Source organism: Hyperolius riggenbachi, chromosome 2 (genome assembly GCF_040937935.1).
Source record: "Hyperolius riggenbachi isolate aHypRig1 chromosome 2, aHypRig1.pri, whole genome shotgun sequence".
In the NCBI taxonomy this organism is placed as follows: domain Eukaryota; kingdom Metazoa; phylum Chordata; class Amphibia; order Anura; family Hyperoliidae; genus Hyperolius; species Hyperolius riggenbachi.
Window position 1 is genome coordinate 482,120,684 of NC_090647.1, and position 25,444 is coordinate 482,146,127.

The window sequence follows — 25,444 nt, forward strand, 5'->3', positions numbered from 1 at the left end:
TTTGGTCAAACATGTTTGGGCAAAGGTCATGTCCTCCCAACAACCCTCTAGCCACACCATATTTTATTTATTTAAGTATTTATGTAGCGCCGACATATTATGCAGCGCTGTACAGAGTATATCGTCTTGTCACTAACTGTCCCTCTGAGGGCCTCGCAATCTAGTCCCTACCATCAGTGGCGCACTTAGGGCATTTGACACCCGGTGCTGGGTATTATAAGACAACCCCCCCCCACATACACAAACAAAAAAAAGGGGGACCCAGGTGAGGGAGGGGGGTCCCCCCCGCTGCCCCTCATAGCGCTGCTTCCCCTCATGTTCTGCCACCATGGGGGGTCGTGGCGACACCCCCTCGCTGTCAGTCACCCAGTGCCCCTGCGCACAATGGTAGGAACGCCACTACCTACCATCGTCATATGTCTATGTATGTATTGTGTAGTGCATGTATCATAGTCTAGGGCCAATTTAGGAGGAAGCCAATTAACTTATCTGTATGTTTTTGGGATGTAGGAGGAAATCAAAGTACATATAAACTCCTTGCCGATGTTGACCTGGCTTGAATTCGAACCCGGGGACCCAGGGCTGCAAGGCGAGAGCGCTAACCACTACGCCACTGTGCAGCCCACCTTCATCCCAATTCCAGTCAGACACATCATTAGGAATTAATGAGCACAAGTCACGGGTTCACATTTCAAGCCACCCTGGTAATTTCCTTTAATTATTTATCTTACACTGTGTAGCTAGTGTTTGGAGATTAGCAAGGAAATAATTTAGAGTGTGAACTCAAAACCCTGTTTTAAGCCTCTTGCACCCTGCATGCAATTCCGATTTGCGATTTTGATGCAATTTTACATGCGATTCAGATTTGCGATTGTTACTCTGTACTGCTTGCTGTGTTTTCTGCTTGTTCTTTTTGTTTTGATAGCATTCAGGGAAAGTCGGAATCGCAAATCGTGTTTGCAGTGAGCAGGGGGCCTCAGATTAACATTTTTCAGGTTCTTGTGACATTAGATAAACTGTCCATTTTCATGTGCACAATTGATACATTTTCATCAATCTGCAGAAGAAAGTGAATATTGGATTGGCTCTAACAAACCAGGCTTTGGATTTCTAAATCTGCTGAGAATGAAAGGGATAGTACAATGGAGTTCATGAGCTTTCCATTTAGAACTTTTAGCACTTAGATGAATATCAACAAACTACATTAAACACTTGTGTATGTACGCATCGCTTGCTAGCAAGGGAGAGTGGCCTTAAATCCTACATTGAGGCAACAAATAAACTACTTGACAGACTTGTATGCCCTGATGAAGAGGCCATATGGTCTCGAAATGTTGGCTGTTATGCCTGCTTGGATTAAAATTTGGGAATTAAGATTGATCCAGGCTCATTCACTTCGATCCTAGACTGATTTGCTCATGGATCCCAGTAATCTCCATAGGCAATCCACGTCTGTTTCTTACCTCCTGATTCGACAAACCATAAATTGTACAAGACAATCAAAGAATGTCAGAAGAACGAAGAAGAATCTCCTCTGTTGACACTGGGAGATAACCCTGACTTAAGGGTGTAGAAAGGTAAACCAGGATCATCCATTTACTAGGCAAAGTGTAACGATCGGTGTAACACAGAGAGGGTCTGATTACCGGTGATCTGCAGTATCACTGAGAATACAGATATATACCCGATTATTGATGATCTGCAGTATCACCGATAATCAGATATATCTCTAACCTCTGGACACATGAGTAATAGGAGTGTATAGTGCAACAGAAATACTTTGAGGACTGCACCTGTGGAGCAGGCGCCCAGCAGTAAGGAGTACTGCACAGAAACACGTTCCTTCCGTAAGCCTGAGACTCTCCCGAGGGAGGGGTAAGGCTAGGAGTAGGAAGGACAAGTGTGAGTGACACCAGGAGGAGTGTCACCCACAGGTCTGTGAGCTATCTCTTGGCTGAAGAGATAGCTCTCGAGGTCGGACAAGCCAGGTCGGCAACAGACAGACAGATCAGGGCCAAAGACAGGAGACAGATGCGGAATCCTAAGACAAGCAGAGTACGGCAACAGAGTATCAGATATAGCGAAGTACCTAATCAGAGATCAGAAGAGTAGTCAGGAAAGCAGAAGGTCATAACAGATAAACAATGCAATTAGTACTTTAAGCTATCAAGAATCTGACTCAGTGTGGATTCCCAGCTCCAGCCGGTTCTGGCACACTATCGGATCTAGCTAAGGTCTGAGAGCTAGTAAATATAGTTTTCCCTAGACTGAGGTGTGAGGTCCTTGATCATCAACACCCAGGAACTGGTCTAGATAATAACACAGATAATATCACAGATACTGACAAGGTCTGAGTGCTACCACGTAGTGATCGCAACGCCAGACACCAGAGAAATGACCAGCACCCAGTATATATACACAAGCGCTCTCCAGCGCCTCCACTAAGTGCTGGACCAATGAAACCTGATAGAATTGTCAGCTGATCGGCTGGATCAGCTGACACCCTTCTGACTACCATAAAGGCTCTGCCTCTCAGCACGCGCGTCCTTCTGAACCTGTGTGGACTATCAGTCCCAGCCACACCAGACATGTGTTGTAATGCATTTGTTGGTTTGAACGCGGGACCAGCCGCACCGCTATCAGAGCATGCGGCGGTTTCCCCGCGTTCAGCCATACTGCTAGTAGTAAGCCCATGCGTGCAAACCGCCGCGTCGGACGCGGAATCCGCCGCCTTGTTCACTGGGCATGCGGCGGTTTCTCCGCGCTCCGTCAGCCTAGTGAATGCAGGCCCATGCGCGCAAGCTGCCATGTTGAACGCGGAATCAGCCGCCTTACTTTGAGTACTCGCGGCGGCTTTTCCGCGTTTTCTCACACAAAGATTCAGAAATCAAGAGCATAACAGAGAACATCAAGAAAAGTAGCCCGAGAAAAGCAACCCAGATCCAAAGTTACCTTAATAGTCAGCTAAAAAGAGAAATAATTAGGTGAAATGGATAATGAATAGTCAGAGACCACAAAAAGTACTACCATATGTCTACAAACTTCTAAATGTCTCCTTAAAGGAGAACTGTAGTGAGAGGTAGATGGAGGCTGCCATATTGATTTCCTTTTAAGCAATACCAGTTGCCTGGCTATTCTGCTGATCATCTGCCTCTAATACTTTTAGCCCTAGACCCGGAGCAAGCATACAGCAGATCGGGTGTTTCTGACATTCTTGTCAGATCTGACAAGATTAGCTGCACTCTTGTTTCTGGTGTGATTCTGCAGGCAGATAGCTCAGCAGGGCTGCCAGGTAACTGGTATTGCTTAAAAAGAAATGAATATGGCAGCCTCCATATACCTCTCACTACAGTTCTCCTTTAAGCTGATTATTTATTCTTGGTCATCGCAAAAAAAGAGAAGTAAAAAAACAGAATAGTGAAAGCAAACTTCACTTTAACCATAATACATGGACCTTCAGCTTCCAAAATATTTGGCACACCCCTAACACACAATTCATCCTCTTATTCCATCCAGACTCGCTAAATTTAATTTCTCCGACAACAGTATGTGTTGGAGATGTCAAAATGAGGTAGGCTCCATGGTACACATGATATAGGGTTGCCCAGCGACTGGAGGCTTTTGGGAGGAGGTGTAATCCTTCTGTAAAAAATATCCTCCCCAACCCAGCCCGTCTCCATAGAACAGAATAGCATGGTTACCCAGGAGCAGAGCTATACTGCATGTCTGTACAGCTCGTTACTTACACTGCCTGCCCACAACAATTTGCAATCAACTTTTCACCGACCAATACCAAAAGGGTGCACCTAGATTTAGAAACTATGGGCAGAATCCATATGGTCTACAGTTCGCAATCAGATTACATTAGTAAACACAAAATGCAGTAAAACAGAGTTATGAAGCACAATTTTGTAAGTGTGACAGCCATCACATACACAAATAATTACAAATGAGACCATAAAAGAACGTCTGAAACATTAACACGCACTGATAAGATTATTTATATTAAGCTGATCTCTCTCTCAAAAAAAAAAGACCTGCAAAGCCTGTAAACCTGATTTAATGAGTTCAACAAGTCCTCGTTTTAAAACAAGATCTTGATTTTTAATTAGACTGAGTTGGTGAGAGCTTGCCTGCAAATGAACGATTTATAAAAAAAAAAAAAACAACGAGTGTGTTTATCAACGCCTCGTAATGAAGGGTCATGTTGTAAAGTTGGGGACTGGAGAGGAGGCAGTTTCTGACGTGTGACACGTCTTTAATAGCGTGGCCTTCCCCTGGGATGTGACATGAGGCTGCTCGTCAGGAAAGTCACGTTTCTGATTCTCACTCAGCACACGCAGCTTGTGATGTCATCACTGTAACGCAAAACATCCCCAGCGTCCTGTTTGTTTACCAGACGTGGCCTGAGGCCATACATCAACCATCTTCCATATGTCCAGCTCTGCTTCCTGCACATGAAGAATGTGCATATCCTCTGGCCAGAGCTGCGAGTATTCACACGGTCAATAGCAACGCTAAGGTCATGCTGCATACTTGTAATAAAATATGCGTCTGAGCATCACAGCCTTAAAGCATAGCTCCCAAGTCCCAACTGTCCCTTTTTCGGAGGGACAGTCCCTTTTTGGGAGCCCTGTCCCTCTGTCCTTTTTTCCCCCTCATTTGTCCCTCTTTCAGGATTTTGTCCCTCTTTCTATATAAATATGTATATTAATATGCTAAAAATGTGTTTGACTCTAAACTTTATTTCCATCCTTTAAAATGATATATTACTAATTTTGAAATGTCACTATGAAGGAAAATTAACCAAGATAGAAAGGACCAGTGTGGTTTGAATTATAAAACATATTTTTCTTATGAAATCTTTATGGTATGCGTGACTAGGGGGCGTGGCGGGGCGTGACAAGGGGTGTGACAGGGGCGTGGCTTAAGTGTCCCTTTTTCTCATCTCAAAAAGTTGGGAGGTATGCTTAAAGTGGGGTAAAACTTCATATTAAAGGGGGTTATAACATCCCAAAATAAAAAAATTGTCTAAAAATAGTGCCTAAAATCTCATCTGTAGAAAGCTTTCTGTTATTAGAATGCTTAGATAAGCTTGATACTGTAGCTAAGAATAAAAAACCCAAAGCTTCCCACAATCCTGCTGGCACTCCACAGTTCCTGAAGTTAGGCAAAGGCACCCAGGCCAGGTAAAAAGAAAAAAAATGGGGTACATATAGGAACCCATTTTGAAAATGGGTTTATATATTCATTTGGGGCACAGACAATTTGACAATTTTTTATTTTTGAGTTTTACTGCCCCCTTTAAGTTGTTTCTAATGATAGAGCAGTATAGATCTCGATCCTGGGTTTTCAACAGGTGTTACGTGTACCCCCCAGGGGTACTTGGGCTGGGTTTAGGGGGGTACTTAACTTTTCTAATTTAATATATTTTTAGTTAGTTTTTAGCTATAACTTATGCTAAATAATGCATAAATCAGCCCTAATACGTATTTTTATTGAAATTAAAAGCATAAAGGAATGTTTACAAATACTGTACATACTAATATTGAGTACTCTTAACAAATTATATATCAATCAAGAGGTACTTGAGGTGTTATGTGATGAGTACTCCCCAAACCCAGTGTCACTTAAAGAGGTATGTGCTGTAATAATGTTGAGAAACACTGCTTTAGGCCATTATTGTATAAAATTGTATATAGCAGTGACATCTTCCTCAGCGGTTAACAGAGTCCACAGCCCTTTGACGTCGGATGTCAAAATTAGGGTAAGTGTGATGTGTCAGTACCCACACAAATCTCTGCTGGTTATTATGATATGATAAATGACTCACTGAGCACTATTTTAATGTGAACCTATTAGGACAGCAATAAAGAAATTGTCATTAATGGCAACAAAAAAATTTTGCTTACTAAATCAGAGCACTCAGGTCAGCAAGTGAAGGAATTTAAAGAGGAACTAGAGTGAAAATAACAATGAATAAAATTGTTTATGTCTGTTACAATTTTCATTTATAAATGATTTAGTCAGTGTTGGCCTATTGTAAAATCTTTCCTCACTCTGATTTACATTCTGAAATTTATCACAGGTGGCGACATCCTAGTCCTGCCAGGTGATCCCTACACAGAAGGTTTGTCTACTGAGTTCTGGAGCCAGTAAAAATATACCCCCGGTCTCCCAGAATGCTTTGGAGGGTAGAATTACGCATAGCTTATCAGCCTAGGCAAAACATCACTGGGAGGGCATGGCTACATTCAATGTACAGCAATATATAGATATAGGAATTGTGATGGTAAAACCAGGAAAAACTGTGTATACTGAATAATTTACTGCATTCTACTATATGTCATGACAATGCTTCTTTAAGAAATCACTATCAATTCCAAGTTTGGGTAACAAATACATTCCTCCGAGGATACATAATTTCTTAAGTCTTGCACACACACTAGGGCAGCGATAGGCAAACTTGGCTCTCCTGCTGTTAAGGAACTACAAGTCCCACAATGCATTGCAGGAGTCTGAAAACAACAGTCATGATTCATAAAGGCAAAAGGTACACACCTAGCCGCTCACTCCGCTCTTCCAATGAACTTCGCCTAACCCCCCGCATCACCCAGTCCCATGCACGCCTCCAGGACTTCTCAAGAGCTGCTCCAACACTATGGAACTCCCTACCTCCACCCATTAGGGCAGCCCCCTCCTTCAACATCTTCAAGAAAGCCCTCAAAAGTCACCTCTTCACTCTGGCCTACTACCCCTCACAAATGCTCTAAACCCACAGCTGAACTCTGGTCCCCTACCTTTCGTGTACTTACCTCTCCCTCTAGATTGTAAGCCTTTGGGCAGGGTCCTCCTCCTTTTGTGTCCTACCTGATCATGCACCTCCATTACGGTGAACCCATGCTATGCATCTGAGTGAACCTAACTTGCCTAATCTCCATCCAGTGACTGACTAAGCATTACCTTGTACTCATACTGTGCTGTGTGATCTGGTTTTCTTGTATTCCTGTATTGTCATATTGCTGTTTGTCACCCCTAAATATTGTCTGTAACCTAAATTAATGCCCAGCGCTGCGTAATATATTGGCGCTTTATAAATACAATAAATAAATAAATAAGGCAAATGCATTATGGGACTTGTAGTTCCTTAACAGCTGGAGAGCCAAGTTTGCCTATCACTGTGGTTGAGCATTATTGGCAGATGCAGATGGTTGGGGCCACCTCTGCCAAGAATGTAGCTTGTGTGCGGCAGCCCTAATGTGCCAGTAGGGATCCAGACTGCTGAGCCCCACTGGTCTCCCTTCTCACCCCTCCGGCTTCGCTGTACACTGGGCTTTACATTTTCTTACAATCTTCAGTGTCTTCTTTGCTCCTTATTTGTATTTTTCTGTGCTTCCTTAAAGGGATACTGTAAGGGGGGAGGGGGGGGGGAAATGAGTTTAACTTGCCCGGGCTTCTAATGGTCCCCCGCAGACATCCTGTACCCGTGCAGCCACTCACCGATGCACCGCTCAGCCTCCGGTTCACTTCTGGAATTTCAGACTTTAAAGTCTGAAAACCACTGCGCTTGCGTTGCCGTGTCCTCGCTCCCCGATGTCACCAGGAGCGTACGGCGCAGGCACAGACCATACTGGGCTGGCGCAGTACGCTCCTGGTGACATCAGCGGGAGCGAGGACACGGCAACGCAGGCGCAGTGGTTTTCAGACTTTAAAGTCTGAAATTCCAGAAGTGAACTAGAGGCGAGGCCGGAGCATCGGTGAGTGGCTGCACGGGCACAGGATACCTGTGGGGGACCATTAGAATCCCCAGGTAAGTTCAATTCATTTTCCCCCGACCCCCCCCTTACAATATTCCTTTAAACTTGCTTGCAGTATGCCATCCCCCATCCATGATCAATGTATCCTACTGCAACAATGGTCAGAAGCCTCTTGGCAGCTCATTTGAACTGTGCCCACTAGGCTGTGAATTTGAATATTGAATTTCCTGTAGGGGGCTTATATAGACTTTTCCACAAAATTCCTGTTTGTTCACACCAATGGCCAATAGAAAGCTCCAGCGGTTGCCAATGGCGCTCCTGATCACTAATGTGGCACGATGCAGCATGTAAAGATGGCAGAAATATGGAAAGAAAACAAAAAAAGACATAGAAGACTAAGTTATGCAGTTAAAAGTGACCTGTTGTGCCTACCTACATAGGTGGGACCAGCCATCTGGGGACCCCTAATTATAAAAGTGGACTTGCAGTCCACAACAAGTCCCCCACATCCTCCTGAGCACCGAAGGGGAGAGACTTTTGCAGAAAATCCCTTGATGTAATGGGCCATGCAGGCTTTTATTGTCCAGGGAGCCAAATCTTTCATGGGCAGGCTCCAAATCCCAGAGGGAATACCAGCCAGAATAGCCGTCAAGAATAATACAACTTTCTATATACAGGCACAGTGCACTGGCGCACGGAGGGGGGTATTCCGGGTGTCTGGAACACCCCCCCTGCACCAAAAGAATGTGTGTGCAGCGCTGCGGGGGCCTCGCTTGCTGCGGGCGGCGGGCGGACGGGCACAGGCTAAGCTGTGGGGAGAGAAGACTTTCCACTTACGGTGCCTGGATCCTGCGCTGCTTCTATGTAATTCCTGTCCCAGCCGGCGTCTGTCGCTATGGTAACTGCGCCCCCTGTGATGACGTAACCACATGTCATCACAGGGGGAGCTCTTACCGATGCGCCGCGCGCCGGGAGAGGCTGAAGATAGAAGCTGCGTGCAGGATGAAGGCAGGTAAGTGGAAACTCCTCTCTCCCCGCTCCCCCGCCTACCTATCTAACCTATACTGGGGTATACACCTATCTAATCTATACTGGGGCATATACCTATCTAACCTATACTAGGGCATATACCTATCTAACCTATACTGCGGATATATACCTATCTAACCTATACTGGGGGGCATATACCTATCTAATCTATACTGGGGCATATACCTATCTACTCTATAGTGGGGGCATATACCTATCTAACCTATACTAGAGGCATATACCTATCTAACCTATACTGGAGGCATATACCTATCTAACCTATACTGGAGGCATATACCTATCTAACCTATACTTAGGGACATATACCTATCTAATCTATACTGGGGGCATATACCTATCTAACCTATACTGGGGGCATATACCTATCTAACCTATACTGGGGGCATATACCTATCTAACCTATACTGGGGGCATATACCTATCTAACCTATACTGGGGGCATATACCTATCTAACCTATACTGGGGGCATATACCTATCTAACCTATACTGGGGGCAACTATATGGGCTACCTATACTGGGGGGGGGGGGACCTGTAGCTAGCTACCTATACTGTGGGCACCTATACCTGTCTCGACGTTGGGGCGCATTTTACGCCCTCACCCTGAGTGCAATTTGGCCTAGAAACTGCTAGTATTTGGCTCCACCCACATCATGTTTTGGCCACGCCCACACACCGCTTTCAGGAATCCCCTCCTTGAAAATCCTGGATTTGTCCCTGCAGTGGTTGGAGGTAAATGTGAGTTCTATGGGAAGAATTTAGAAAAGAAAAGCCCGGCATAAGTCAACCTACACTTGTGAACAATTATGGGTGAATATTCACAACGTAGCTCAGGGTTTCTCCACAACAAAGATTCAAAGTTATATTAGATCACCCTATTTTCTTAAAGGGAACCAAGCACAGTTTTCTGCAGTTTGTCCTGGTTTCTAATAACTATCGGAGCTGCCATGTTCCCCCTACCCTTCTAGCTACCCATTATCTATCTGGGGGAAGGTGTGAAGGTAGCATCTGTAGCTTCTCTAAACTCTTTGAAGCATATTGTACTCTCTCTCTACACCCCCTTCTGCTGAAAGCTTGTGTTTGCTATTTGCTAATGTGTGCAATAAAATACTTATCTGCCTGAATTGTCTGGGGTCAGACAGGCCTCAGAATTAGGGTAATAAAGGTCAGTGCTAAACATTTAAATGTAAATAGGAGGAGGTAAAATTGAAGGTTTTTTTCAATAATGAGTCACATTGTTGGCATGCATTCTTAATGTGCTATGGAGATGCACTGGGTGCTAAAAATGGTGCTTGATTTACTTTAAAGGTATGCCACTATCTATAGCCCAAGAATGGAACCATGAAGAGAATATCAGCACTGACACTGTAAAATAGGTGTTAATCTACAGTGCAGCAATATATCTGTAGCCATGGTAACTAGCTCTTCTCATACAGTATACAGATTACTATGGAGCCCGTAGAAAAGCACCATATACCAGAGAATAGAGCTCTGGTCATCTGACAGGTGGCTTGTCCCACGAGTAAATAAAGGTTTTAATCCCAGCACTTCTCTCTAAACCTGCTAATGATATCATTACTGAGTATGTTAACAAGAGAAGAGATGCAAGATTTTCCACCGTACAAACAAAACATGGAATAAACTTGCATTACGTCACATGTGTAGGTGTGCGATGGCAATGAGATAAGAACTTTTAGCTACAGACAGTTGATATCAGTTTTCGCAACTACAGATGCCACATTTAAAAAAAAACAAAACAAAAACATATTATTAGCACAATGACCAGGAATATGGAGAATATCACAAAGACGCAAAAAGGAGATAAAAGTCTGAATTAACAGGAAGCTGTGAAAGTATAAAGGTGGCCACACACCATACAATTTTTTAAATATCTGTTCAATTTAAGAATTGCAATCAATTTTTCTGACTGATTGTAACATTTCAAAAATATGACCAATGTACCACACATGTATGTTCAATTTTCCCCCCAATTATGATAAGAATGATTGGAAACTCTGACAAAATTGCTAGGGTGTGTATATTAATAAATTGACAATCCAACACACACCATACAATTTTTAAAAAGATTGAAGAAAAATATCTGGCATTTCGGATCGATTAAAATCGAAGAAAACGAGAAATCCGATCGGATTTTTCAGTCGAATGAAAAAAAAAGCTTTCGATTTTTTCGGGAGATCCGATCGTTTTTATCGAATTACCGTAAAATCGGATCATTTTATTGTATCGTGTGTGGCCACCTTAACACAGAGCTGCAGCATTGTCTCAGATCTGCTCCTCTATATACAGTAGAATCAGGAGCATTTCTGACACCTCACCCTTCCCCTCCAGGTTATTCTGTATCATCACGTCAAGGTGTGATTGTAGCAGACATGAAATGATAACCAGCGTAGTGAAAGATAAACTGCGTGAAGCAGTTTTAAAAGTGTATAAAGGGGAACCTGTGGGTAAGACACACACCACAGCTCTTGCCAATCTCAAAAGAGCAATTTATTTTGTACATTTTCCTATAACTAAACTAAAAGGCTTGTTAGAAGGGTACTTCTTGCAACCAATCTGAAGCAAGTGATATTCCCTAGCAACTGGCAGCTCCCCAAATGAGGCATATTTGTGGAGCCCATAAAATCTTTAGGTGCAGCCAACTATACTGCAAGAATAATGCACGGTGTGCTCAGGTATGTAACCGATACCACACAACCTGCAGACCCTGGCATTGTGAACTAGGCTGTTCACCTCAGCTCACTCTTCATTGAAAATTCTTTGGCCTTCAAATGTCAGCTGCAAAACACTTGAATATTCTTCAGATAGTCTTTAGTCAGATTTTGAGCAATGGCTGGAAGATCAGTAAATATGGTCATTTTTTCACGTTACTGAAAATTTTTGTGAAAGCCAGACTTTTTCCAAAAAATATATAGAATTTTTAAAGAAACGTTCAATTTTCTATGGGATATGGGGGAAAAATGTATTTTTTGCAAAACATCATACTTCATAAAATGTCAGTGCTATTTTTTCTCTTCTGTTGAAAAGTGTTTTTTTTTTTCATGGCAAAAACTATTTTTTCAGAATTAGCAGATTCATCTGAGATTGTTTGAATTTCCTGCAGTCGCTGACGTACGAGCCTGGAGATATCAGTTAAAAATTCAGAACTTTGCGCACACTGTGGCCTTTATTCAATTCACTTATACTTTTTCTTCTTCTGTCTAAAATGATTTTTCAGTACTCTCCAATTGAAAAAGTACCAAAAAGTAGGTGAAAAAGGAACAGTTAAAATGAGCATTTACTTGCTTATTGGTGGCATATGAGGCATTTTATTGATTAGGTGTGAAAAGATCAGGATAGGATAACATGGGAGAAAATCCAGGAGAAAAGGTGACTTGAGTAAGTGCATGTCTGTTAAGTCAGAAAGCATGAGAAAGTTGGCAGAGGGCACTGGCTTGAATCAAGCAAACAACATTTACAGAATAAATGCTAGGAAGTACCACATGGAGCTTCTCTGCAAGCAAGATGGAGGAAGACTTCTGGTAGAATCCCATAACAATCAAAATGTGGCGCTAGGATAAGAACCCTGAAGAGTCCTATCAATATACAAAATAAATCAAATATTGCAATACCTGGTGGCAGTGGCGTAGCTAGGGTGTTTGACACCCGGTGCGGATAATTAACCGCCCCCCCCCCCCCCCCCCCAGCCCGCATAAAAAGCGGAGCACGCAGCGGCAAAAAAATGGGTGTGGACATGACATGGGTGGGGGTAACTGTAAGGCAGTGGGCTGATATAGGTAGCCAGAATAGTTGCCCCCAGCATAGGTTAGATAGGTAGGTGCCCCCAGTATAGGTTAGTTAGGTGCCTCCGATATAGGTAGCCAGTATAGTTGCCACCAGTATAGGCTAGGTAGGTAGGTAGGTAGGTGCCCCCAATACAGGTTACATAGGTAGGTGCCCCAGTATAGATTACATAGGTAGCTGCCCCCAGTATAGGTTAGATTGGTATGTGCCTTCAGTGTAGGTTAGATAGGTAGCTGCCCCCAGTATAGGTTAGATTAGGTAGGTGCCCCCCAGTATAGGTTAGATAGGTAGCTGCTGCCCAGTATAGGTTAGATTAGGTAGGTGCCCCCCAGTATAGGTTAGATAGGTAGCTGCTGCCCAGTATAGGTTAGATTAGGTAGGTGCCCCCCCATTATAAATTAGATAGGTAGCTGCCCCCAGTATAAGTTAGATAGGTAGCTGCCCCCCAGTATAGGTTAGATAGGTAGCTGCCCCCCAGTATAGGTTAGATTAGGTAGGTACCCCCCAGTATAGGTTAGATTAGGTAGGTGCCCTCCAGTATAGGTTAGATGAGGTAGGTGCCCCCCGTATAGGTTAGATTAGGTAGCTGTCCCCCAGTATAGGCTAGATTAGGTAGGTGCCCCCCCCCCCTCAGTATAGGTTAGATAGGTAGCTGCTGCCCAGTATAGGTTAGATTAGGTAGGTGCCCCCCAGTATAGGATAGGTAGGTGCCCCCCAGTATAGGATAGGTAGGTGCCCCCCAGTATAGGATAGGTAGGTAGGTGCCCCCCAGTATAGCATAGGTAGGTAGGTGTCCCCCCTAATGGAGGGGAGAGCCGCAGCCGCGGGGAGGGCAGCCCGACCTCTCCCTCCCTCTCCCAGGGCTGCCCCCTCCAGACTTCATAGAGCAATGCGCAGGGGAGCCGGTGTACTAAACGACTCACCTCCCTGCGTTCCCATCGCCGCTCAGTCGCCGCTGGTCTTCTCCTCTCCTCATACGCTGTTACACACACTGCTTCCGGCTAACAGGAAGCAGTGTGTGTAACAGCGTATGCGGAGAGGAGAAGACCAGCGGCGACTGAGCGGCGATGGGAACGCAGGGAGGTGAGTCGTTTAGTACACCGGCTCCCCTGCGCATTGCTCTATGAAGTCTGGAGGGGGAAGCACGGAGGGCAGCCCTGGGAGAGGGAGGGAGAGGTCGGGCTGCCCTCCCCGCGGCTGCGGCTCTCCCCTCCATGCAGCGCACCCCCTCTAGGGCGGCTGGGGTCACCCCACCTGGTGTGGGTCGCACCCCCCGCACCCCCGTCACAACGCCAGTGCCTGGTGGGAGTTATAGACTACTTTTTGCACATGTATAAGGAGTCTGCTAGGAGACCCGTTATTCATTAGCTGAGCGCAAGTCTCTAATTACGTTTTCCCATTATAAAATCTTTTCTCACCCTGACTTTTATGAAATTTGTCACAGGCAGGAATATCTTTGGTACTGGCAAGTTATCTCTGCGGAATGTTCATTATTGAGAGTTCTAAAGCCTGTACAAAAACATAGCTGGGTCTCCCAGAATGCTCTACGCCTTGTTCACATTGTGTTCCGATCACATTAGCGTTCACTTTGGACCTTTTTTTGAAGCAATTTTTTTGCCTTCCCGGCAATTTCTGCTCTTTGGACGTTTTTAGTAAGTATTTTTGTAGGCTTTTTTGCAGAGTGATTCCGTTTTTTCACTTCCTGACGTCTGTTAGATAGTTAAATACCAAAATACAGCAATATATACATGTAGGAAGTGTTTATGATGCTGAAACCAGGATATTTAACATAAAAGTAGGTATCCTGAATAATGTACTCCATTCTACCATATGTCACTACAGTGCCTCTTTAATGAGGAGTACAATACATTGGTTTGTCGGTAGCCTGCGTGTGTTAGTAAATCAGTACATATTTCAAGGATTTACAGTTCTCTTATCTGTGCTTTTCCCACCACTATTAACCAGCTACGTAAGCTGGAACTAAATTGGCCATACTTACAAACTGCTTAAGATTGTAAGCAACGGATTCAACAGTTAATGCAAAAAATGACATATTTACTTCTGGAAAGCAATTTTTTATATAGACAATGAAGTGAAATGGTTTCAGCCATTTTCCCCATGTTGTATATCTAATAGACTTGTCTGCATGAATTATTTCACAACAGAATGAAAATGTCCAAAACTGGAAATAATTACCAGAAAGCATCACACAGAGTGAGGCTACTTTCACACCAAGACATTGCGTTTTAGGGGACGTTATGGTCACATAACGTGCCCCTAACGCAACGCATGGTGGTGTTGAAGTTGGACGTCAGATTGAGCTGCGTTATGCGGCTCTCAAAGCAGCAGTTCCAGGTTAGAGATAGGAAGTCCAGATCTTTTTAAGGATTCGGATCATTTGAATCGGATCATTGAAAAGATTCGGATCTTTGAACAGAATCATTTGAATCATTTTACTAGGGAAGCAGACTGGGTGAAATGACTAGCAGGACAGGACTTTCCCTGCACTGTACATTCTGTATGTTCCTTTTTCTTCCAGACAGACATCCACCGTGAACCGAACCTTTCATTGTGATGATCTGGATGATTCGACTCACAAAAAAGATCCGGATCAAATGAATGATTCGTTCATGATCCGGACAACACTACAGTCTCACCAGGAGTCCCCACAGTGCAGTGAATATTAATTAGCCATGTGACTGGCTGCAGAGGAAGAGGGGAGACCTCCTCCTCTAACATTACTGAGCACGTGCAAACAGTCTAACGTGGCTTAGCCCAGTATACCGTACAGCATGCAGCACTTTGTTTAAACATGCTGCGTTACTAGGTAACTCAACGTGTGCACTGTGAACAGCACAATTGATTTTACAGTGCTGTGAGTTAGGCTGCGTTACTGGCTGCTGTAACGTGGGACTTTAACGTCTCACTGTGAAACCAGCCTAAAAGATGATGAACTCTCCCCATAGATCAGCCTGAAAATCGTTTGTAGTTCAGAGTTGTGCGCAGGACTATTCAGAAGTCAAAGAAGGTCCTCTTCAAAGTCATAACAATGATGATGGATAGTGCAATGTAGAAGACACTTGTATACATTCTACTGTGAAGAACAGACTGTAAAGCCCATCAGTATATATTATCCAGGCATGCTCTGCTCTGAATACAGCAGCTGGCTGTAGTAACAGAAATATGGTAACATATACAGCATTGTTACAGCTTCAAGCCATAAATGAAGACTGTGTTCAGAGAATTGTATTGTAGAATTACAGTATGAATTATAGACACTTCCAGTGCAGACCGAACCCAAGAGAAATGCTTCTTGCTTCAGATATTGTTTGGATTTAGCACAAAAATGGATACGTATTGTAGATCCTTGAGGGTCCTCTTGTGGCAGTCACATGACCACAGCTACATATTCTTGCATGTAAATAACAGACAGGCTCTCATTTTCAGGGAAGGGGAGAGAATGCAAACTTATGAGTGGCTAGTTCAGTCCTACATAACTAGAAAAGGGAGAGAAGAGGCAGGGGACCCCCATTGTAAGAGAAGACGATCGTAATCACCTCAGTAGCTCAAACCTCTACAGAAAATCAAGCCTCTATTCCTTTAGCAAGGTTGGTTCTAGAGAACAACACATTCTTGTGTAGGCATAAGGAGGCCACCTGATTAGTCTGCAACAATCATCTAATGTCTCTATGTAGCTTTAATGTTACTTAGTGCACCAAAGCAGCAACTTACAAAGACATGCACAATATTATAATTCATGCTTCTCATAAATTCTCTCTCCTTATCAGTCTTCTCTCATAAATTAACTCTCTTTGGCCCCCACTGAATTCACCCTTCTCCTGAGCTTTTTGTACATTATCTGTCCCTCTTATGTACAAAATAACTTCTCAGCACCTCATTAAAAAAGTACTAAGGGATAGAGAAACTAATATATATATATATATATATATATATATATATATATATATATATATATATTTATATTTTGTAGTAATTTCTCACATGCTGGAGGCTTGAAAAAATCTGTGAGAAAACTCAGGAGAAAAGTTCATTGAATGAGGGTCTTCACCTGTTTTTCCACCTTATTTATAGTGTAAAACGTTTAAACCAACAAACAAGCAAAAAGAGTATTTAGATAAAAGATGAGAAAGGTAATATAAAAGTGATTTTTTTTCTTGGAAAGCACAGAAAAGATATCTTAAGACCGAGGTGACAAAAGTAAATAGTAGATCATTCCTTGAGGCATCTCTTGTGAATCAATCCCAAGGTAACTTGTTAAATTTGCAGATTTATTGCTAATTTACATTTAAGAGGGCTTGTGTCTCTTCATACCATCCGATGATGAAATGTACGGGGTAGTCTTGGGTGGTCTGAAGTAAAGCATCTATGATAAACACATGACGTGCAGCACATAATGCAGGAATGTGAGGCCTAAGTGTGTCTGCTGTCACACAAGTGGCTGTTCTCTGCTTTGAACTGCTTTATGTAGCATTCATACATTTAATAGGAGAAGTCATTAATATTTGAAGCAAATATGTTTAGCCTGAATGAGCCAAGCTTTGGTTATATTTAAAAAAATGTATTTTTAAACAGTTCTTAAAGAGACTCCGTAACAAAAATTGCATCCTGTTTTTTATCATCCTACAAGTTCCAAAGCTTTTCTAATGTGTTCTGGCTTACTGCAGCACGTTCTACTATCACAGTCTCTGTAATAAATCAATGTATCTTTCCCTTGTCAGACTTGTCGGCCTGTGTCTGGAAGGCTGCCAAGTTCTTCAGTGTTGTGGTTCTGCTATGAACTCCCCCTTCCAGGCCCCTCTATGCACACTGCCTGTGTGTTATTTAGATTAGTACAGCTTCTCTCTGCTCTATTATCTTTTACAAGCTGGATAAATCGTCCTCTGAGCTGGCTGGGCTTTCACATACTGAAGAATTACAGACAAGGGCAAAGCTGTTTGCAGGAGAAAAACGAGCAGCCTGAAACTTCAGTGCATGAGAACTGCAGGAAACACACAATGATCTCTTGAGATTCAAAAGGAAGGGTGTATACAGGCTGCTTGTGTATGGATGTATTTTCTATGTGTGGACATACTGTATATCAACCTACTTCCTGTTTTGGTGGCCATTTTTGTTTGTTTATAAACAAACTTTTTAAAACTGTTTTTAACCACTTTTAATGCGGCGGGGAGCGGCGAAATTGTGACAGAGGGTAATAGGAGATGTCCCCTTACGCACTGGTATGTTTACTTTTGTGCGATTTTAACAATACAGATTCTCTTTAAATCTACATGTTGTCATAGAGAGGATTACGAGGAACAAGCAGTTATACTGTATATCACTACTCAGCTGTGTCATATTAGCCTTATAGCAACCCGTGTAGGAACCTTCTTTTCAGAAGTGTGGGTTCCCGCCAAATTGGAAAAGGAGGGCCACCATCAGAGATGTTTGCGACCAATACTGGGCAAACCCACTGGCCCCCTCACTCCCACACACATTTCACAAGGTAGACTTTTAGACCTCACCCATATTTCATCAGGGGCTCTCTTTATTCCCTGCCCCCTCATTTCATCAGATCCACTCTCAGTCCCCCCCCCCCCCCCCACCCCGTATCAATATTTCTTCCGTTACTTTTTAGCACCCCCATATTTCATCAGGTGCAATCTCATTATTTCATCAGACGCTCTCTCAGTTTTCTCCTCCCCATACCATCAAGTATTCCCTTAACCCCCATATTTCATCAGATGAGCTTGCATTACCCGTCCCCCAATATTTTATTAGGTGCACTCTTATTTCTCTCCCCTCCATATTTCTTCAGGTTTCTATTAGTATAGAACCCCCCAACCCCCATTTTATCAGGTGCTCTCAGAGTCTTGCAGTCATTGTTCAGGACTTTCCACAGACACATGAGTTGGCACAAATTTTTTGACGAACAGCTTTGACAGAATGAGTGAAGCTTGGCAGAACCACGCCAAAATCCTTTAAGCCCAGTGCACATGCTGGAATTATTAATAATAATATTTTTATAGTGCTTTACTCCCTGGGGACTCAAAGCGCTGTGACCATGCATTCTGCAGTCTCAAAGGCTTGGGAAAAGTGGTGGGTTTTTAGCTTTTTCTAAGTCACCTTTAACCCTCTGGGCGATACAATTACATCGCCAAGGAGGGGGCGCAGCACTTTTTTTTTTTTTTTTTAAATCATGTAGCGAGCCCTGGGCCCGCTACATGATACCCGCTGTGCAGCGGCATCCCCCACCCACTCCGATCGCCTACGGCGATCAGAGTAAGCAGGAAATCACGTTCAGAACGGGATTTCATTCTGGGCTTCCCCGGTCACCATGGCGACGGGGCGGGATGACGTCATGACATCAGAGGGAGTCCCGATGCACCCCTCAGCGCTGCCTGGCACTGATTGGCCAGGCTGCGCAAGGGGTCGGGGAGGGGGGGGGGGCTGCGCGGCACGGCGGGTATCGTCGGCGATCGGAAGTTACTATGCAAATCGGCCCACCAGGGCCTGAGAACTCCTCCTGCGCAACATACCCCGAGCTCAGCTCGGTATTATCGCCCAGGAGGTTAACGAGCGTTAGTCAATTGTTAGGGCACCATCAAAGGGAATGAGCACTGTAAAGACACTATCCAGCTAAAGCTGAGCCGCGTGTACTGTCATTGGAGTGGAAAGCATCTGACAGCAGGGCAGCATAGGAACATTCCGCTTCTGGCACCAGGATAAGTAGAGGCATATTGGACTTATTTACCCTTTAATGATCTGGTTAGATTGCTAAATGCCGGGAAGTACCAGCACACACTAGATTCTTGGCTCAGACACACAAAATTATTGTCTAGTTCACTTGAGGACTGTAGGCCTACACCCCCCTAGTGACCAGGCTATTTTTTAAAATTTAGGCCACTGCAGCTTTAAAGCCTCAATGCAGGGTCGTACAACTCAGCACGCAAGTGATCCCCCCCCCCTTTCTGCCCACCAACAGAGATTTCTGTTGGTGGGCTCTGATCGCTGCCGGTGTTGTGTCTGATTACGCTGCCTGTGGATTTGCGCTGCCCCGCATGCGCAGTAGGAGACTGTGCGGCCAACATTTCCTATAGAATGATGCTGCTGGAGGTAAAATACTAAATATCTCCGCTCCCACACCTCTTACACTCCCCAAATTTTCAGGGTAGGTAGGTAGGTAGGGAGGGGACCCCCCCCCCCCCCCCCCCCGAAAGACCTCTATACCAAACTGCAGCCCCCGAGATCCGCTGGTTCCCGAGATGGATTTCTTTAATCTATCTCCTGAACCAGCGGGTCTCGGGGGCTGCAATTTGGCATAGAGGTCGTTCGAGGGGTCCCTTCCTTACCCTGAAAATTTGGGAAGTGTAAGAGGTGTGGGAGCGGAGATATTTAGTATTTTACCTTCAGCAGCATCATTAACTTCACACTGAGCATGCGTGCTACTCAGTGTGGAAGGGAGCTTCCAGGCAGCGCAATCAGACATTACACCGGCATGCTTATTTATTTTTTTATTTCTATTTTTTTTTTTTAATAAATATTACTTTATTTTTTTTCTCTACCCGCCCCTGCCACCCGCACCAGCCAATCACAGCGATCGGCTGTCATAGGCATCAGCCTATGACAGCGGATCGCTTCTGTGACTCCCAGGGGGACAACCATGTCACACAGCGCTGCTGTAGATCACAGCTCTAGACAATGCAAATTGACAGCGGTTTTGCCATGTAACAGTCTCCTAGCGGCGATTGGCGCTAGAAGACTGATGACGGAGCTGAACGCTGTCATTCAAGCGGAGATGCTCAAGCATCAGCGCGTGCGATCTCCTGCAAACCCCGCCCCAGAACTTCATGCCAATTGGTGTTGAGCGGTCCTGGGGCTGTAGCCACATTCACGCCAATTAACGTAGAGAGGTCAGCAACCAGTTTACCTAAAACGTTTATAAGGCTTAACACTATATAAACTCATATTGCTGTTTATTTTCTTGCCCTTCTGCTATGCATCTCCTAGCGGGTGGACTGTGTGGCTGTGTATCATCTGTATTACCATTGCTTGTGTTATGTAATTATCTCCACAGCTGTCTGTGCGACTGTATCTGTAAATCGCCTTGAAATAAGCTGGTGCTGTATAAATCTATGCTAATAATAATTACAATAAGGAACGGTCTGCCAACAGTTGATGTGTGCCTGAGAGCTGGTCTTCATTCTGGCAGCCACAAGCTACTGCAATGAAAGTGAGAAACTGAAGCTGCCATGAATGAAGTATATAGAAGTATATAGCAGCGCAGGAAATTATGTCGCTATGCTATTATTTTTCCATGATCCGGCAATTCAAAATATTGTCTCTTTTCTCCCACAAGAAACCACAAATGCATTGCAATTTCGCTGTACACCTGACAGATCGGACAAAAATCATGGCAGAGTTACGGTAGTGGAAACAAGAAGCGGCAACTCGATCGCGATTTGACGTGGAAAAGGGCCCTAATGACCAGAAAGGCAATTAGTCCAAGTCATTTTTACCGATGCAATGCATTTCCCTCAATAATGCCTCATACGATGACAACACACTGCAAACCTCACATGTAAGCCAAATATGTCAATGGCATGAGTGGAAACTTACCGAATAGCCCTCAGTTTTCTCCTGACACCATTTAAGCAAAGCATTTCTTTTGGAGCCACCATATTCTCTGGCTAATGCAGCGAGAGGATCTTTCCTTTCCACACTGTAACACAAAAAAACACAGTCATGTATTATTATGATACAACAACCATCCAAATTCCATGATGTCAGTGACTCTAATAGAAGGAATCCTGTTCATTTTCTCCTCATTACATCGACAAAGATAGCATAAAAGCGGTATAAAACCCTGACATAATATTCAATAAAAACATGTTTTCCTACTTTTTATATGCCATACGGTTATCATATTTGCTTTTGTGCATAAGTAGTATTATTCATTTAGAAATTAGTTACAATACATTTTAATTGAGGTTTTCAAAAGTCTTAACAGCTTCATAAAAATAAAGCATAGTATCTTTAAAAGAACAGAGATATACATTAAAGATAATTTTTCATAGATTCAAACAAAGCACATAACATATAGGTCATAATAATAATATCTACATGTATTGTCCATTTTTCCAATTTTTCCACTCAGTAACTTTCCGCGTGGAGTAGGTCAACCTGGGAGTTAAGGGACTGAAACCACCCTACTAAGTTCCCAAGGTCCCGTCCATCTCTTAGTATCAATTTTTTTCCAAGCTTTATTAGGTAGATATCACATAATATAAGAACAGTTTGTAACGATACCAGTTGCGTTATGTATATGTATATATTCATTTAGAAATGATACGTTCCCAAAATACACTTTTTTTGCTCTGAAAGCTGACTTTGCATTTTATTCATAACTGCTTTATTCATCTTCTAACGTAAGCAGAAATGCTTTCTGATGCTTTCTGATTGTCTCGCTGTCTTCAGGGGACCCAGCAGTGTCAGAGAAGGGTTTGTTTACATTTCTCACTTGATACAATTAAACACAAGATAACATTATCTACAACTTCGGATGCATCCAGCTTTCCCTGCAGGGGAGCTTCTGTGTTTAACCCTTTGAACACTGTTCTAGTCAAAAAACAAAAAATGCTGGTTGTATATAATATGCTGTAAATCTATACGAGCAAAGAAGAAATGCTGGGTTTCATTCTGCTTTTAAGGGAACCTTAACTGAGAAGGATTTGGATGTTTCCTTTTAAACAATACCAGTTGCTTGGTACTCCTGATGATCTCTTTTGCTGCAGTAGTGGCTGAATCACTCACCTGAAACAAGCATGCAGCTAATCCAGTCAGAGCACCTGATCTGCATGCTTGTTCAGGGGCTGTGGCTAAAAGTATTAGAGACACAGGATCAGCAGGGGAGTCAGGCAACTGGTATTATTTTTAAAGGAAAAATCCATATACTTCTCAGTTTAGATACCCTTTAAGTTGCAATTTTCCATATATTGTAGCTCCCAGCAGTGTCTTATGCGTGCTGCAATGCATGCCAAGAGATGTAGTCCATGGATGCGAGTATAGCTCTGCACTTGCAGCCATGAATGACATCTGTGGCATGCATTGTGGCACGCGAGACACTGCCAGGACCTACAAAATCCAGCAGATGCCGTCGGGTAAAAAAGATGGCACATCCGGTACGGGCTGAGGGCCTGAGGAGCACCTCACAGCTAGCAAATAGTGATGCTCACCTCAATACCTGTCCGCCCAATGGCCCACACCATTACAAACCTCCCTTACGGGGAGGTTTATTTAAAATGCAACATTTCCGGTGCTCGGGTTGTTTTAAAAATAGGTGTATAAGGCTGCTTACACACAGGGACGTTACAGGCGCACGTTAGTTCAGCCTGTAACGCTCCCCCAACGCACAGCAATGTAACACAAGTGGGCTGTTCACACTGCCCACGTTGCGTTACATGTAACGCTGCACGTTCTTCCGAAAGTGCAGCATACAATAGCGTTACAGCGGCTTAAGCCGCGTTAGACTGTTTGCACATGCTCAGTCATGTTGGGGAGGAGTGGAGAGCGGCCAGGCACATGGCTAATTAATATTCACTGCACGTTGTGACGTGCAGTGTTTACTTCCTGGTGCGGCCGCTCTGTGTGGCGATTGGCCGGCGGGACCACGTGATGCCGCGTGCGTCCAAGAGTACGCATCACGGCATCACGGACGCCAGAGTGAGCTGTACAACGTGGCTCACTCTGACGTCCACATCGAAGAGCACCAGACCCTGCGTTAGGTGCACGTTATGCGACCTTAACGTAGCACCTAACGCAACGTCTTGGTGTGCAAGTAGCCTAAATGTGTGGCAGTGTATTCAGGACAAACTTGTCAAAAATTACAAAATAAAGGAATGCTCAGGTCGCTTTAAAAAGTGTGACCAAAATGTAGCCCTAAGAAGCACAACAATGGCATTAATACACAAAGCAGGTAGAGAGGTATTAGCTGAATGTAAATACTGCAAAATTAAAAAAAAAAAAACCCATCCTAGTCACTATGATATTAAATACCCTCAAATGTGACAGGCTTAATGATAATGTCACCAGCAAGATGGCAGCTCCCCCACAGATGAAACAACACAGAAATATATTGGCTACAGAGAAAAGACAGTGATACATTCAGTTTGTGACATTTATGTTTTTATTCACTTTATATTTATATAGCGCTGAGATTTTCTGCAGTGCTTTACATGGATGTTTAGTCTGTCACTAAGTGTCCCTCAGAGAGGCTCACAATCGCTCTAGTCTAATCTATTCCCATAGTCAAAAGTCCATCATAATCAAAGGTCAATTTGACCGCCCCCCCCCCCCCCCCCGCATCACCCAGTCCCATGCACGCCTCCAGGACTTCTCAAGAGCTGCTCCAACACTATGGAACTCCCTACCTCCACCCATTAGGGCAGCCCCTTCCTTCAACATCTTCAAGAAGGCCCTCAAAACTCACCTTTTCACTCTGGCCTACTACCCCTCACAAGTGCTCTAAACCCACGGCTGAACTCTGGCCCTGTACCTTTCGTGTCCTTACCTCTCCCTCTAGATTGTAAGCTTGTGGGCAGGGTCCTCCTCCTTTTGTGTCCTACCTGATCATGCACCTCCATTACTGTGAACCTATGCTATGCATCTGAGTGAACCTAACTTGTCTAATCTCCATGCTCCCCTTCAGTAACGGACTAAGCATTACCTTGTACTCCTACTGTGCTGCCTGATCTGGTCTTTCTTGTATTTATGTATTGTCATTTTGCTGTATGTCACCCCTAAATATTGTCTGTAACCTAAATTGATGTTCAGCGCTGCATAATATGTTGGCGCTTTATAAATACAATAAATAAATAAATAAAATAAATAAATTTGGGTGAAATCAATTACCGTAGGTTACCTCTATATTTTCAGAAAGTGGGAGAAAACCAGAGTGAAGAAACTCCATGGAGATGGAGTCCTGGCCCAGATTTGAAACGGGAACAGCACTACAGGGAGTGTGTAAGCCATCACTCCACCACATGTACCATGACATTATTATAAGCCAGGGTTGTCAAACTAAAATACAAAGAAGGCCGAAATTGTACACTGGGACCTAGCCGCAGGCCAACCTCAATGTCTGCTAACCACCTTCCTCCCTTAGTTCCCTGATGTCTAATGGCCCCCTCTCTAACCCCTATGCAGTTCCCTGGTGTCTAGAGGCTTCCACCCTTCCCTATACAGTTCCCTAGTGTTTAGTGCCTTTCCCCTACCTCTCCTATATGGCTTCCCTGGTGTCATAGGACTTCACCTCCAGTATAGCTTCCTTTGTGGTCTAGAGTGAGCCAAACATAATGCAAAGTGGGGAATCCACTTGAGAGCCAAATTGAATGGCTCTGAAGGCCAGATTTTACCCGTGGGCCGGCGTTTGACATGTAGGTTATAAGCGGTAAGTAAAGACTTGCTTTAAAGGACACTTGAACTGAGAGCGGTATGGAGACTGCTATAGTTCATTCATTTTAAACAATACAAGTTGTCTGGCCGTCCTGATGATCTTTCTGGCTGCAGTAGTGTTTGAATCACACACCTGAAACAAGCATGTGGCTAATCTAGTTAGACTTCAGTCAGAGAACCTGATCTGGATACTTGTTCAGGGTGTATGGGCAAGAGTATTAAGCTACGTACACACTTTAGATAACCATCGTTCGAAACAACAGATAATTAGCAAATGAACAAGCGTTCGCCGGCATGAATGCCAGTCTCCTAATTGAACATATACTGACTGGCTATATGTTCAAATGACCGGTCAGTAACAAGTATTGCATGCATATACAGAAGTG

General features: G+C 43.8%; 1 protein-coding gene across 1 annotated transcript in view; it reads right to left on the bottom strand.

Annotated features, from left to right (window-relative positions):
* SPECC1 (sperm antigen with calponin homology and coiled-coil domains 1) overlaps positions 1-25,444 on the bottom strand; it is a 481,287-nt gene that overhangs the window by 92,141 nt on the left and 363,702 nt on the right. Inside the window, exon 12 of the mRNA XM_068270298.1 lies at positions 21,225-21,327. Coding sequence (XP_068126399.1) covers positions 21,225-21,327 — 103 coding nt within the window. The remainder of the gene's footprint in view (positions 1-21,224; positions 21,328-25,444) is intronic.